Source organism: Prionailurus bengalensis, chromosome B2 (assembly GCF_016509475.1).
Source record: "Prionailurus bengalensis isolate Pbe53 chromosome B2, Fcat_Pben_1.1_paternal_pri, whole genome shotgun sequence".
Lineage (NCBI taxonomy): Eukaryota > Metazoa > Chordata > Mammalia > Carnivora > Felidae > Prionailurus > Prionailurus bengalensis.
The window spans coordinates 97,562,319-97,579,763 of record NC_057349.1 but is presented as its reverse complement, the minus strand read 5'-3'; the positions used below and the strand labels follow the sequence as shown (position 1 = coordinate 97,579,763).

General features: G+C 37.8%; 1 protein-coding gene across 2 annotated transcripts in view; it reads right to left on the bottom strand.

The window, feature by feature from the left end:
• AFG1L (AFG1 like ATPase) overlaps positions 1-17,445 on the bottom strand; it is a 203,576-nt gene that overhangs the window by 126,356 nt on the left and 59,775 nt on the right. For both annotated transcript variants that reach the window (XM_043592064.1, XM_043592063.1), the window contains exons 5-6: positions 9,128-9,229; positions 7,821-7,951 (exon numbers count right to left, since the gene is read on the bottom strand). In XM_043592064.1, coding sequence (XP_043447999.1) covers positions 7,821-7,951; positions 9,128-9,229 — 233 coding nt within the window. The remainder of the gene's footprint in view (positions 1-7,820; positions 7,952-9,127; positions 9,230-17,445) is intronic.

Genomic DNA, 17,445 nt, shown 5'->3' with positions numbered 1-17,445 from the left:
ACTACCAAAAGGCCAATAATAACTAGTTAAAAATCAAGACTACTAGTAGGATTCAATTTTAAAAGTGATGTGATGATTGTAGACATATGGCTGTTAAGAAAAAAGGGCCAAAAAAATTCTTTTCTAGAAAATCAGCAATGTATTATACTAGACTTAATAGGCTTAAGGATAATTTTTAGGTTCTGTCATTAAAATATCTACTAAAAGTCAACTCAGCTCTAGATCTATGTATTTAAATATATAACACAAGACATCATATACCAAAGAGAACATATAACGTAGCTGTTACTACTAATGAATCAGAGCACCAATGATGAATTCAAACTGAGTTACCAGCTGTGTGACCTTGGACAAGTTACTTAACTTCTCTGACCCTTAATTTCCTCATCAATATAATGAAGGTAGTAACAATACCTACCTTGCAAAATTGTTATGATCCTTAGAGTAAATCCTCAAGAAATGTCAGCTGTATTATCTATGTATGGTATATATGCTAGTATAATTGCATATTATTTATATGTAGCTGTATAGAATTTTAGCTATAGAATGATACTTAGCATAGTACAGTAGTTAAGAACATAGCCCCACAGTACTCAACAAACAAAAACTAATGTTATTACAGAATACACATAATAGATGGAATGTAAGCATTCCAATAAATGGCAGTCTCAGTTCATAAAAGATGAATTTTAGGTAGTTAGTAAATAAACATAGAAAAAATCCAACTATATTGTTACTTAAAGGAATAAATATTAAAACAATGAGATGCCACTTTTCATCTATTAAATTAGACAAAAAAGTTAAGATAATTCAGAATGTTGACAGGAAAAATTGTGGGTAGTTATTATACATAAGAGAAGTGGGACTTAGTTGGGAGACTAGCTCAATATTTATCATTTGGTACTAGCTTTATTCATTCATTCATTCATTCATTCACTCACTATTATTCATTCATTCATCCTCAAACACTGTTCTAGACATTTGAGATACGTCAATTAAAAACAGATTCCTGGGTGTCTGGGTGGCTCAGTCAGTTAAGCGACTGACTCTTGATTTTGGCTCAGGTCATGAGCTCACGGTTCTTGGCATTGAGCCCCTCATTGGGCTCTGCACTGACAGTGGAGGACCTGCTTGGGATTCTCTCTCTCCCTCTCTCCACCCCTCTCTCACTCTCTCAATCTCTCTCAAAATAAATAAATAAACATTCAAAAAAACACACAAAGATTCCTGCCTTCAAGTTTACATTGTTATGGAGGAATTATATAAATAGTAAACATAATAAGTAATATATTATCTATCAGAAGATGATATGTTATTTTTTTAAAGAATGGTTTTAGGGTGCCTGGGTGGCTCAATCAGTTAAGCATACAACTTCGGCTCAGGTCATGATCTCATGGTTCCTGAGTTCCAGCCCACGTCTGTGCTGACAGCTCACAGCCTGGAACCTGCTTTGGATTCTGTGTCTCCCTCTCTCTCTCTCTCTCTGCTCCTCCCCACTCACTCTCTCTCTCTCTCTCTCTCTCTCTCTCACCCTCTCTCAAGAATAAATAAACGTTAAAAAAAATTTCTTTAGGGGCGCCTGGGTGGCGCAGTCGGTTAAGCGTCCGACTTCACCCAGGTCACAATCTCGCAGTCCGTGAGTTCGAGCCCCGCGTCAGGCTCTGGGCTGATGGCTCGGAGCCTGGAGCCTGTTTCCGATTCTGTGCCTCCCTCTCTCTCTGCCCCTCCCCTGTTCATGCTCTGTCTCTCTCTGTCCCAAAAATAAATAAATGTTGAAAAAAAAATTTTTATTAAAAAAAAAAATTTCTTTAAAGGATACTAAGGGACACTGATTAATGGCAAATTGCAATTTTGTAGGAATAGGTCTTGTTAAGGAGGTAACTGAGCAAAGATCTGAAGAAGTGAGAGACTCTTAGGGGTATCCAGGAGAGACCGTCCCAGGCAGAAAGTTCAGTGCAAAGGCTCTGCTTATTTGTTCTAAATTGTGTGGATGTTGGGGATCAGAATGCTGCTGCAGCAATATTTTTGAGGTATCCCTTTATCCTCTTGAATTTTGGAATGAGAGACAAGGAGAGATTTGGACTAGAAATAATCCAGTTTTGGTGTGCTGGAGGAGCTTCTCTAAGACCAGTGGAACACAGTCGAGATATTAAAACTAGGAGATCCAGGTACTGCTCAGTGATCATCTCTGCTCTTAAGGGACATATTCTTGCCCTTATACTCTTGCTTTCCTGGTTCTTCTCAACAGTGGGTATATGCAGATATTGGCCTTTTCTTGCATACAGGGTCTTGCATACAGATTCCAGGGCTCGAGTCTGGAATTGTAGAGGAAATAAAAGAGCAAAACTACTAACATGTTTCATCCTAAGACATGCAGGCCAACTTTCTTAAAAGCAGAGAGTCTCTCATGTTGTCAACTCTGACATACCAGAATGCTTCATTCTAGTAGCATTTGGGATTAAACAAAGGCAATCAATTTGGTATTCAGTCTTGTTTTACCATCTCTGAGCAAATTTTCTTCAGAGCCCTGACGGGAAAGAAACATTTGGTTTAACACCCAAATCTATTAGCTATGGTTCCCTAATCTATGAAAACAATAGGGATGGAAATAGTAGGGAGCAATGAGCAAGGCTGAAAGTATAGGAGATAAGATCAGAGAGGAAGGAGGCAGGCTTGAATAAAAGGAATGACACTATCTTATTGTATTCCATCCCTCCCCCCGACCCCCCACTTAGAGTTTAAGCCTTTTTAAATTGGGTTTTCTGTTACCTGCAGTCAAAAGCATCCTAAGAGATACCTCATCTCTGGGATCTTTTGTCTTTAGTTCATCAGGTAATTCTCCTTCCACTGGAGGTACTGGATTTTATATGAAGGAAGGTGACATTTCCTCACAGTACTCCTATTTATGCTAGCTTTTACAGACCACAGGGAAATCCCTACCACTAAGGCAGATAAGAGCAAAACAGGAGTTCCATCCTCATCGAGACTGCTTGCAAGAAACAGGGACAGGAGATTCAGATAAAGAAAAGGGGTTTACTTAAGACTCCAGGATGCATGGAGCGCAGCTGGGTGGCTCAGTCAGTTAAGTGTCCAACTCTCGATTTCAGCTCAGGTCAGGATCTCACAGTTGTGAGACAGAGCTCTGCATGGGTTCCTTGCTGAGCGTGGAGACTGCTTAAGACTCTCTCTCTCCCTTTCCCTCTACCACTCCCCCCTGCTTGCACATGTGCATGCTTGCTCGCTCTCTCTCTCTCTCTGTCTCTCTCTCAGAAATAAATAAATAAATAAATAAATAAATAAATAAATAAATAAATAAATAAATAAGACACCAGGATGGGAACAGCACTGTTAGCACCTACTGGGAACCGGAGCTAAAGATTGGCTTCAGAGCATAGGTAGCTCTGGAGACTTCAGCATCTGTTCAGGGAGCAGCCTTGTAGTCTTCCCCCTAATGGGATTCAGTTATTTCCTAGGTCTCTTTGTTCCTGTTTCATTACTGTGCAGGAACTGCCCTTGTTTCATTACTGTGCAGTAAAACTGCATTTTACTTGAAAGACATGAGATGGAGTATATGATTGGCTCAATCCCCAGGGCACACCAAAAAGTGCAATATTGTTGACAACCGTGTAGGCTACTCAGAGATCAGATGTCCAGACATGGTCCATTTGACTGTGGGTCAGATAGGGTCTTATAGTATGGGATAAGGTTCTTTATTTAAGGCAACAGGGATGGATGAGTAAACAAATGAATGAACATCAAACCAACTCTGGTCAGGGCAGGTGATGACAGTTCCATCACATCCACTCTCTCTTTGTTGATAAGTAACATTTTACAGGCAAGGGACCTGTATCCCCCTTGATCTCCTTAATACTTTATTTAAAAAATCATTTTTACTGCCTGCCTTTCTTTTGCAAGACTCACTCATTTGGAACATAAGTATCCTGAGAGTTGCTTTTGTTTCCTTCTTCCCAGCCAAGCATCAACCTTCTGAAATTGGAACTCAATGGAGAATGCCCCGTGCAACCAGACAGGTTTCTGTTATCACCTCACTATCTGGGCAACATTATGACTTTCCTGGTTTTACCTTCATGAGCCCCTTCCTCAATTAGAAAATACATTTGAAAATATGTGTGTTTATATACATAATTGTATTTTATGACTATGGTGGTGTAAGATATATACAGATACAGACAGATACAGGCTGAATTCATGATGATACATTCATTTTTTCTTCAAATTTTAAAAGAAATTAAAATATTTTCATGGGGTCCTAAAAGTATCATGGACCCTAAGTACTGTGCCTCCTGCACCTCATGGGTAATTTGGCCCTGCTTGCTATTAATCTTCTCAGGATCTCCTTTGCACAACCAAATTTTCATTACTTCCTTAGCTTCTTAAATAGTCTTGTCAATGGTCATCATGTCACAGAAACAGGCCAATCTTTTCTCTCAAAGTTTTAAAATTTACACATTTTAAGTTAAGGGTAATGATCTTCATACGATACCGAGGAAATTCTGATGCCTCTATATCCTCATCTAAATAATGAATATCATAACTATTTTATAGAATTAAATGAAGCATAGGGGCGCCTGGGTGGCGCAGTCGGTTAAGCGTCCGACTTCAGCCAGGTCACGATCTCGCGGTCCGTGAGTTCGAGCCCCGTGTCGGGCTCTGGGCTGATGGGTCAGAGCCTGGAGCCTGTTTCCGATTCTGTGTCTCCCTCTCTCTCTGCCCCTCCCCCGTTCATGCTCTGTCTCTCTCTGTCCCAAAAAAAATAAATAAAAAACGTTGAAAAAAAAATTAAAAAAAAAAAAGAATTAAATGAAGCATATAAGAAAAATTTGTAAACCATGAATCATTTTACAAAGGTTGGGTGTTAGTACCCTTTTTAAAAATTTTAACTTCAGAGGTGCCTGGGTGGCTCAGCTGGTTGAGTGTCCAGCTCTTGGTTTCGGGTCAGGTTATGTATGATCTCACAGTTTCATGAGTTTGAGCCCCACGCCAGCACAGAGACTGCTTGGGATTCTCTCTCTCTCTCTCTCTCTCTCTCTCTCTCTCTCTCTCTCTCTCTTTCTCTATCTATCTATCTCTCTCCCTCTCTCTCTCTTTTTCTCATTCTCTCTCCCTCTCTCTCTCTCTGCACCCCCCCCCCTCAGGCTGTCTCTCTCAAAATAAATAAATAAACATATAATTTTTTTTTTAATTTAACTGTGCCAACTCAATTTTATTTAAGGAAACTGTGGTTAACAGACTCATAATGAGGAAACAAGAGAAATGGCCTTCCCTGATTGATTGCTGACTTCTGTTATTGAAGACAGCATAACTGTCAACTTGGTGCTACGTTTAGAACTAGGGGTACCTGGGTGGCTCAGTCAGTTGAGCTTCCGACTCTTGGTTTAGGCTCAGATCATGATCTCACAGTTCGTGAGATAGAGCCCTACCTCTGGCTCTGCGTTGACAGCTCGGAGCCTGCTTGAGATTTTTCTCTCTCCCTCCCTCCCTCTCTCTCTCTCTCTCTCTCTCTCTCTCTCTCTCTCTCTCTGCCTCTCTCCAGCTTACACGCATGCTCTCTTTCAAAATAAATTAATTAAAAAAAAAAAAAAAGAACTAAATGAGGCCCTTTTCTTTCTGCAACACATTGGTGTACTTAGTACTCTTCTTCAGAGTAGTAAGTAAACATTTCTTGCCCATCAGCCTTTCTTCTGAAGACCTTTGTAGCTGTACAGTACAAAAAGTGAATGCCAGGGTATCTTAATAGACTGAAGGGAAAATGAAATAAAGATTCCCCTCCCTTAGATGGCTCAGTGTAACACCATTCCTGGCAAAAATTCTTCTTTCTCTTCTCTCATAAATCAAGACTGCTCTTAGATTAAGTGTATCAAGCTACTAAAGGAGACTTCTCATGCCTCATTTGGGATAAAGGCATCCTGGCCTCTTATCTTCCCACCAACCCAGGTTTTTAAACACAAAAGAACAAGAAATAACTCACTACCAATTTAAATGCATCATTTCAGAGAATCTTAAAACTGTTAAGAAACTTTACAATTCAACTAGGACGGCTTCCTCCCTTCATCACAAATATGTCGTGAGGCTTAAATAAAATGTGTGACTCACCATGGCCCACCTCAGAGTAGGCACAAAGCGTTAGCTTCCTACCCTTGAAAGTTCTCTGGGCCTTTATTTTACGCAATCAGACATGGGAATTTCTGCACTCAGCTCCAGAAATATTATTCAAAAGCTTTGGGAGTGAAACTTTTTTTTTTTTAAGTTTATTTATTCTTGAGACAGAGAGAACAAGCAGGGAAGCGACAGAGAGAGAGAGGGATAGAGGATCCCAAGCAGGCTTCTGTGCTGACAGCAGAGAGCCTGATGTGGGTCTTGAACTCATCAACCTTGAGATCACGACCTGAGCTGAAGTCAGATGCTTAACTGACTAAGCCACCCAGGCACCCCAGTGATGCCCTATTTTTAAGTTTATATTCAGTACTTATGGTTTTTCTATTTTTATTCCAATAACCAATTGCTCTTCTGATAAGCATTATAGAAAAATCAACTACTGCATTTCAGAACTACTAAAGAAAGCAGTGAAATGAGGAAATAATTCTTAACTAGAGTATCTGTTGGTGGTGGTGGTGGTGGTGGTGTTGTTAAACTCTGGGATACAGAAAAAAACGTAAGACACAGTATTTGCTGGCATGCCATATTTGCTCTCATAGGAAATAAAGATCAGAAATTAACATATTACCAATTTAAACGTACTATTTCAGAGAATCCTAATACTAGAAGAAACTTTAGAAGTTCAAGGAGGGCGAACTCCCTCCCTTTATCACAAATAAGTTGTAAAGTCTAAATGAGATGAGTGAATCATTTGTTTTTTTATATAATGTTTTCAAAAAACTTCAGGGGTGCCTGGGTGGCTCAGTTGGCTGAGCGTCTGACTCTTGATTTCAGCTCAGTTCATGATCTCACAGTTCATAAGATCGAGTCCCCGAGTCCAGCTCTGTGCTGACAGCACACAGCCTGCTTGGGATTATCTAATTCTCTCCCCCTTCCCCTCTCATGCTTGCTTGTGTGTGCACACTCTCTCTCAAAATAAAAATAAGCATTTAAAAAAACTTCAAATATCTTTAGACATTATTGTGTAATCAACATTATCTCAATTGTGGTATAGGGGAAATGTAAATCCACTGACTGTAATATAGGGGAAGGCAAACTTTTCCTATAAAAGACTGAGTAGTAAATGTTCTAGGTTTTGCAAGCCACATATGGCCTTTGTTGCATTTTCTTTTTCTTTTTGAAAAGACTCTTTAAAAATATATCGGGGCGCCTGGGTGGCGCAGTCGGTTAAGCGTCCGACTTCAGCCAGGTCACGATCTCGCGGTCCGTGAGTTTGAGCCCCGCGTCGGGCTCTGTGCTGATGGCTCAGAGCCTGGAGCCTGTTTCCGATTCTGTGTCTCCCTCTCTCTCTGCCCCTCCCCCGTTCATGCTCTGTCTCTCTCTGTCCCAAAAATAAATAAATGTTGAAAAAAAAATTAATAAAAAAAATAAAAAAAAAATAAAAAAAAAAAAATATATATATATATATATATATATATATATATAAATCATTCTTTTCTCACTGGCCATACAAAAGCAGATGGGCAAGATTTTCCCTTTGCAAGCCATAGTTTGCTGACTCCTGGACCAGACAGTAAAATAAAGTCATAAGAGGTAATGTGTCAAATCAATTTATAAAACAATGATAAAATCAGGAACAGAATTTAAATCTTCACATATCATTCAGCATACCATTCTACATCTATGAAATATCTCTACCTTACCTGAAACTCATCAAAACATAAGAGACATGCCTCTTCGCTGATTTCTTCAGCTATGGGAGCTATTGGATCATATGATTTAGCCATGAATCCCGGTTTCCTTTTTGGCAAACTCTGTTTAAGGCGGTGTATTCCTTTAATGGATAAAATTAAACACAAATCAAATATTGTATTAATAGTCCATTTTAGACAACTATAACATATCTTTTAAATCTCTAAATGAAATCTTAGCGTAAACATAAAAATTAAGTGTAAATGCCACATAAAATCAAATGTGATTATTGAAAACTGGTTGCACTTTCTCTACCTCAAAATAAGTTGTTCACATATTAATGCATTCCCATGGCTGTAAGGACACTTTGTAGTCATTCCATCCCCCCTCTTTTCAATCACTTCAGAGATGACAAATGATAGGCTAGATGACAAGATGGTAACTAGATGGATCAACAGATCAGTCTTACTGCTGAGAATTTCAGAGATGGAGGCAGAGGAGGTGATCCTGCCCTACGTCTAGCATACATAATCAGGATGCTTCCTGGTCTCTAGCCAGTCCCACTTCACTCATTATATGTGTACTAAATGCTGAAAGTATTAGAAGAAAAATACAATGTTCCCGCCCTGGTGAGGTTAGTATAGCTGGTAGACAAGTAATGCAAAATGACATAACTTAAGAACACCAACAAAGCAGGGCGCCTGAGTGGCACAGTTGGTTGAGCGTCTGACTCTTCATTTTGGCTCAGGTCATAGTCTCAGGACTGTGAAATTGAGCCCCAACTGAGGCTCCCTGTTGAGCACGGAGTCTGCTTAAAATACCCTCCTCCTTCTCCCTCAGCTCCTCCCCCACTTGCACGCACTCCCTCGCACACAGAGCTCGCTCTCAAAAAATAAAAATAAAAATTTTTTTAAAAAGGAACGTTGACAAACAATAAAGCATGCCTACAAGTACATGAATGCCTACATGCTAAGGTAACACAGAGGAAAGGACCTAATCAAGAACAACTTCTCCAAATAAGTGAGTTTTTAACATTTCTTATTGACCCTTAGTAGAAGGAGAAAATACCTGACCTTCATATAGTAACCTCTCTTCTCTTATTGGGAAGTACTGATTTTGAATCTGTCTTTAGGATCAACTCTAAATACGCTACAAATCATTTCAATATAGCACAAAACAAATGAAACCAAATAAAACCTTACTTTAAGCAAAATCTAATATTTTAAAAGATTAAAAGATTAAGAATTTTAAGATGAAGAAAAGTATTTTGTAGTGTTTGTCCACTTAAAAACCCCTTCTTTTAGATCATTTAACTTACTTTCATGAACATCTAGCATGAAACCATGAAAATGAACCCGTTTCTTCCTCTTCATTTCCACATAAGCATAAAACATGTCCATCACCATTGTTTTCCCTGTACCTTAAAAAAAAAAAAAAACTATTAAACAGTATGTACTGATTGCTCTAATGATTGTTCATTAGCTTTGGGATAATGAAACCACACTCTTCTACTGGAAAGCTTAAGACTATGTTACTTTTTTAGAAAGGAGTGTTTATTTTTTATGTTAAACCAGCTAAAAATAAAATCTTGACATTGCTCTTTTCTGTTAAAATCCTGTTATTAGGAAATATGACATCTAGTTAACATTACAGGGGCTATTTCTCCCAGAGAATTATGTAAATAAACTGGTAAGATTTGCAGATTATTCATCCTTCAGTTTCTCTTCCAAAAGACATCAATATGAATAAAATAACTTTATCAATTAAATAAATATTTATGGCTTTATTGGGCCATACGCATGAGGAGTGGTCTTAGGCACTATGGGAAATTTGAAAATTAAAAAATTAAAAAAAAAGAAAAGATTAGTATCTAACATAAATTCTGAAAATAAATAATACATGTATGTTAGAACTGGAGAATTGCCAATAGAACACTTTTTCTGTAGTGTTCTACAGAATAATCTTTATAAATAAAGAAATAATCTTTAATAAATAAATATTAATTTATTATTTTATTAATTTATTATTTTATTATTTATTAGTTTATTATTTATTTAATAATCTTTATAAATAAAGAAATAATCTTTATTTCTTCTTGCATATCCTACAGGATTTCCTTTATAAATGTTGATATTATGTTCTCTTTAAGTTTTTTATTTTAATTCCAGTAAACATACAGAGTTAAATTAGTTTCAGGTATACAATACAGTGATTCAACAATTTTATACATCACCTGGAACTCATCATGACAAGCACACTCCTTAATCCCCATCACCTAGTGTATTTCACACATCCCTCCACCACTTCTGCCCTGGTAACCATCAGGTTCTCCATAGTTAAGAGTCTCTTTCTCCGTTTGTCTTTTTTTCCCCCTTTGTTTGTTTTGTTTCAGCTTTTTAAGAAAGTGTTCTTAAAATGTAACACTTTCTTAAAAAGCTCAGCACCTAAGTCTTTCAAAATGAGGCCTACTTGAAGAAATTCTAATATAGTTAACCCTTATAATTTAATTACCTAATATTCAGCACACCGAAATTTTTTTTTATTTCATTCTTTATTTTATTTTTTTTTAATATATGAAATTTATTGTCAAATTGGTTTCCATACAACACCCAGTGCTCATCCCAAAAGGTGCCCTTCTCAATACCCATCACCCACCCTCCCCTCCCTCCCACCCCCCACCAACCCTCAGTTTGTTCTCAGTTTTTAAGAGTCTCTTAAGAGTTGTTCTCAGTTTTAAGAGTCTCTTATGCTTTGGCTCTCTCCCACTCTAACCTCTTTTTTTTTTTTTTTCCTTCCCCTCCAAAATTTTTTTAATTTTTTTTTAACGTTTATTTATTTTTGAGACAGAGAGAGACAGAGCATGAACAGGGGAGGGTCACAGAGAGAGAGAGACACAGAATCTGAAACAGGCTCCAGGCTCTGAGCTGTCAGCACAGAGCCCAACACGGGGCTCAAACCCACGAACCACGAGATCATGACCTGAGCCGAAGAAGTCGGACGCTTAACCAACTGAGCCACCCAGGCACCCCTCAACACACCGAAATTTTTAATCACTGTGATTGCTCTAGTAATCAAAGAATCACATTCAACAAAGTATGCACAGAAAGTCTTATTCCCTCACAGGAAGCCCAGAGCTCTGGGGACACTGGTGGCACTAGAGCTGGGTTCAGACCCAGCATTCCTCAGCAGGCCCAGCCAGGCCAGGCTGGTGCTCTCTCTCACCCTCACCACTTTCTCCACCACCACTCTACCACAGTGCCCATCCTCTCTTTGCAGGAGCTACGCGTATTGATAGGTAGCTGAGGATGTAAAATCTGAGCCTTAAATCTATTTGGCTTTCCTCCACTTCACATGACTTTGAACCTATGCCACTGGAATTACCAGAAAGTTTTTTGTATATGAAAGTACAATTCACCAAACACATTTGGTCACTAATAAAGAGATCAATTAGATTTAAAAATAATTTTTTGTAAAACCATTCAGTATAACATTTCCTGATACAGTAAGTGGCAGATTTTAAATCATTACATTTATGCAAAAAATAAAGTTTCAAACTCTGCTGCATGAAGCACAGTATACTTGTAGATCCAGAAAAAAAGTCATGAATTATCTAACCAAAAATGTGAATAATATATATTTGAATGCAATCTTTGTGCTAACACTTTAAAAAACAGACTTAACAACACCATCATATAAAACGTTTCTGGAAATAAAAGCAAAAAAAAAAATCAAAAAGAAAAAAAATGATAAATTAGGCTACATGAACTTCAACCTTCTGAATATCAAAATCACTATAAGTAAAATTAATATCTTTATTTATACAATCAATATATTGTTACTGAACACCATGTGTGAGGCCCTATCGTGCCTCAGGATCTAGTAGTAAACAAAACGGACAAAAATCCCAGCCTTCATGAAACTTTAAAGATTGACCTTACATATCTTTAAAATATAAAAAGCTCTTAAAAACTACAATGGAATTGTGTATTTTGTTTTGTTCTGTTTTGTGGTCTGTCCTAAATCTCTTCCTTCTGCAAACTTCTCTACTTAGCATGATTCTATGAGGGTATTCATCACAGGATGGGCCAATCAAAAATACCCCGTTATCATACACACTGTGGTTGGCCCTGCAATCGGCATGTACCTAGGTTAGGTCAGTGTTATCCAGGGGCAGTGAATATAGGTTCTGAGAATGACCATCATCTCTTTTCTTTCTGAAAGAGCAACCTAGAAAATTCCAGAAATCTTTTCTATAACTGCAAAAAATTGTGACCAACAATGAATCCAATGACAAACCTGTGAACAAGAATGAAGACAAAAAGGAAAGCAGGACAAAAAAGATGAAGGAAAAGGGAAATGGAGGGAAAGGGAGAGAGATCCCTAACACATTATTTAAGATAGTAAATATAGATCTACCCTCAGTTCAATCAACTTAATTCATTTAACTTAATAATTATTATTAATTAATTATTCAACCAAATAATTAAACCAACCTTTAAATTCCTCCTCTGGTTCAGCTAACTCAACTGCCTTTTTTTCCCCGCTACAACTGAAAGAGTACTAAACAGTACAGACTCAAGAGGGGAAAGAAAAAAACAGAGGATCAATGAGCAAAAAAAAAAAAATATGAGTATTCAAATGACACAAAAAATATAAATACATAGCTTTAAACATATTTTTAAAAGTTTAATTCTACCAGAAATAAAAAGGAATGCAAATTAAAACACCAATTATACAACATTTTTATATTGGTGACGATGTAGGAAAACAAGCACTCCGACACACTTCTGGTGGTAGTATAAAACCAGCCCTCCTGGGGGCGCCTGGGTGACTCAGTCGGTTAAGACTCTAGGTTTCGGCTCAGGTCATGATCTCACAGTTGATGAGCTTGAGCCCCACGTTGGGCTCTGCGCTGACAGTGCAGAGCCTGCCTGGGATTCTCTCTTTCCCTCTCTCTGCCCGTTCCCCGCTTGTACATGTTCTCTCTCTCTCTCACACACACACATACACAATAAATAAATAAAATTAAAATAAACAAAAAAATCCTTTCTGGAAGTCAGTTTGGCAGTATCCATCAAAAGATAAGTATTTAAAAATACTCAGAACCAAAATCAATAGTATAAGGAGATTTTTTTCCCCTAAATTACTTCAAAGCTCAGTCAAATCCCAATCAAACTCAACTTAGGGAGGCGCCTGGTTGCTCAGTCAGATGAGCGTCTGGCTTCAGCTCAGATCATGATCCCACGGTTTGTGAGTTCAAGCCCGGCATCGGGCTCTGTGCTGACAACTCAGAGCCTGGAGCCTGTTACTGTTATTGATTCTGTGTCTCCCTCTGTCTCTGCTCCTCCCCTGCTCGTGTTCTCTCTCTCTCTCTCTCAAAAATAAATAAACATTTAAAAAAATCAATTTAGGAATAACTTGACAACATGATCCTAAAGTCAATCTCTTGGTAAAAAATAAATAAATAAAAAATAAACAAATGCCTATCAACAGGAAACTGGTTAAGTGAATTGTGAAATGTTCATATAATAAAATATTATACCCAGTAAAATGAATGAGGTAAATCTGTATGTTCTGATATGGCATGATATCTAAGACCCATGATTAATTAGAAAAAAATAAAGCACTTAACATTTGAGTAAAACAAAACACCCACACTTTTAAAAATTCTGCTGAGCAGTTAATTTCTTTTTAAAAAATGTCAAAAATGTTCTAAAACAAGATAAGTCGCAAGTAATAGAGATGGGGGGGGAAAAGACAGGAAGAAGAGAAACTACATAATACAAATATACTATGAAATTAGAGAAATTATATTTGAGTGGTACTGAATTTTTTAAAAAATCAACTAAACCAATTAAGCAGATCTGAGTATATATGAGTGTATATGAAAAAAAACAGTGATTGCTAAAGACAAATGCTCAACCATTTGCAAAAAATAAAACTAGATCTCTACCATCACATTTCACACCAAAATTATTTCCAGATGAATCCAAGGTGCTAACAAATATGAAAGACCCAGCAGATAATGTGTGAACATTTGTATCACCTTGGAGCAAGAAAAGCTTGGCAATGTGTACCAAGAAAATGAAAACATTTGAGAGACTATGTGAGAGTAACTGGTTCCAGACTTGCCATCCCAATGTAAACAACTAGAAAACGGGATGAGATACATGAAACTAATGTTTTCAGACACTGGAAAATAACAGTACAAGACTCTGATCCATGATGGAAGGAAAAAACAAGATGAACCCTAGATCACTTCAGCTTTTGGCTTGGAGGCACCCTCCAGACTGCTGAACAGAACGGAGGAATCCAAGCAAAACACCCACAACTGGCTGAGATGGGTTAAGAGAGATCAGAATTAGGAGTCCCACAGAGGTGAAATTTGCAAGGCAAAGTGCCAGGGAAAAGGAAGCTATGAAAGAGCTCCAGAAATCAACATGAGGGTATTCTTGAGTCTTTGGCTGAATACTAGCTGCTCATGTGTAGGGTGATCCTCTACGATGCGAGGCAAAGAATGGCCACCAGGGAACTGTAAGATGAACAATTTCCAGAGATACTGAACTCATACGACTTGAATGAATGTCCAAAGAATTACGCTCAGAAAGAAAAAAACAAAAGGCCAATCTCATGAGGTTACCTACTATGCCATTTATGTAACATTTTTGAAATGTCAGAATCTTAGGAATGGAGAACAGATTCGTAGTTTCCAGGACTTAGAAACAATGGGTGACTAGGTATGGTTATAAAATTATGAGCAATACAAGGGACTCTTGCGGTGACAGAATGTGTAGTCCCTTGACTGTGGTGGTGGATACATGAACCACCAGGTGATAAATTATATAGAACTAAATACACACATACATAAATGAGTACAAGTAAAACAAGAAATTTGAATGAGATCAGTGAATTGTATCAATGTCATTCTGTTTGCGATATTTATAGTGTATGTAGTCTTTGTAAAATGTTATCTTTGGGGAGAAATGAGTAACATGTACACAGATACCTCCGTTATTACTTCTTACTAGTATATGTGAATCTATTAATTATCTTAATAAAAATTTCAATTAAAAACACCTTCAAATAAATTGAGCTGGCATGTAAGTAACTTAACCCCCTGCCAAAATAAAATTTAACATATAAAAACCATATAATCATCACACTTGAAAAAAACTCAACAGGGGCGCCTGGGTGGCGCAGTCGGTTAAGCGTCCGACTTCAGCCAGGTCACGATCTCGCGGTCCGGGAGTTCGAGCCCCGCGTCGGGCTCTGGGCTGATGGCTCAGAGCCTGGAGCCTGTTTCCGATTCTGTGTCTCCCTCTCTCTCTGCCCCTCCCCCGTTCATGCTCTGTCTCTCTCTGTCCCCAAAAAAATAAATAAACGTTGAAAAAAAAAATTAAAAAAAAAAAAAAAAGAAAAAAACAACACGCATTTATGATCAAATCTCTCAGCAAACTAGGAAAAGCAGCATACTTTCAAACACATAAAGGACAAATACAAAAGAAACCTACAATGAAAAGATGCTCGATATCACTAATCATTTGAGAAATGCACAATGAGATACCACTTCACACTCATTGGGGTGACTATTATTTTTTGAAGAAGAAAATAACAGGGCGCCTTAGTGACTCAGTTTGTGAGACTGAGCCCCGCATCCAGCTCCGCCCTGAGCATGGAGCCTGCTTAAGATTCTCTCTCTACCTCTCCATCTGTCCCTCCCCACTCATGCTTGCATTCTCTCATAAATAAATAAATAAATAAATAAATAAATAAATAAAATTTATATGGAAATGCAAAAGCCATAGAATAGCCAAAACAATCTTGAAAAAGACAAAGTTGGAAGACTCTCACACTATACCACAGGGATGCACCAGCAAGATCCAGGTTGTAGGAAATCCTACCAGGCAAATCGGTTTATATATGTATGTATGTAACATTATACATGCATTATGTATGTTGCATATATATGAACAGCCTGAATTTTGCTGATGCATTTCTGTGGTATGATGTGAGACACACACACACTCACACACACACACAGACTAAAGACTTAACAATATCACATTGAAAACAGAAACATTTATGATATAATTAGAAATCTGAGTAACTGAATACTTAATGAAATTTAAAATGTTAATATGAAAATGGTATGGCTTATATATACTTAATTCTACTTATTTTGTATTTGTTCTCTTATTAATTTCTACCAATATCTATTTTTTTCTCTACTTCTAACAGAGACTAGTAAATATACCCAAGTAATTATTAATATTTGACTTTCCTCAGCACCAAAGAGTGTTTAGGGAGAATAGGAGGAAAATGTTAAGTTCATGACACTAACAAAAAAAGGAAAGAAATGGTAGCAAAGATCTTTCTAAAATGTAAAATTCTTTAAATGTGTCTATGATAAGCACCATTAGATTTAGTATGGGTGGGCAAGAGCCTGTGTGTGGTAGAATTTCAGAGATGTTAAAAGACGTCTCTGCCCAGGGGGCACCTGGGTGTCTCAGTCGGTTGAGTGTCCGGCTTCGGCTCAGGTCATGATCGCGCAGTTGACGAGTTCGAGCCCCACGTCGGGCTCTGTGCTGATGGCTCTGAGCCTGGAGCCTGCCTCAGATTCTGTGTGTGTCTCTCTCTCTCTCCGCCCCTCCCCTGCTCATACTCTGTCTCAAAAATAAATAAACATTAAAAAAAAAAAAAAAAAAGATTTGTCTGCCCAAAATCACCAACTGGCCAGCTGAATCACTACAGTTCTATTTCATATACTAAGTTTCAGTGAAATTCTAACTCTCAGAAGACTCTCTTTAAATGCAAATGTTCTGGAATGGTAACCCATTAATCCAATGGAACCCATTAAAAACTTAAAAAGTAGTGGTGCCTGGTGGCTTCGTCAGTTAAGTGTCTCACCTTGGCTCAGGTCATGATCTTGCAGTTCATGGGTTCAAGCCCCACGTTGAGCTCTGTGCTGACAGCTGGAGCCTGTTCGGATTCTGTGTCTCCCTCTCTCTGCCCCTCTCCCACTTGTGCTGTGTGTGTGTGTGTGTGTGTGTGTGTGTGTGTGTGTCTCTAAAATAAATATTTAAAAATTTTAACAAAAACTTAAAAAGTAGTTTAGAATAGTTAAGATTAAAAACAGCTTAGAAATAGTTCAGAAGTTTAGCTAGAAGGCTAGAAGATCCTGGAATAATATGAGTCCAACCAGGTAAGTTTAACTAGTAGAGAAAGCTGTGTCTCATGGAAGATCCAGCATGAGAAATCCTAATGCCCAAAGAGATGAAACAGCAGGAACAAACCCTAGAATGCCAACAGCTCAGAGCCTGAACCCTGATTCAGATTCTGTGTCTCCCTCTCTCTCTGTTCCTCCCCTACTTGCACTGTCTCTCTGTCTCTCAAAAATAAATAAAGATTTAAAAGAATTTTTTAAAAAACTGCCTCTACAACCAGAATTATTTTTTCATAGAATAGAATAGAAAATATCAAAATGTACCACATGTAAGGGTAAGTTTTCTTTCATGAAACTATTTTTTCAGGGTGTGTGTGTGTACATATGTGTGCACACACACACACTCACATGTAGGTCAGAATGTAAAAATATTTTTTTACTGTAGGTTATGTTCAAAAAACGTTTCTAGAGCC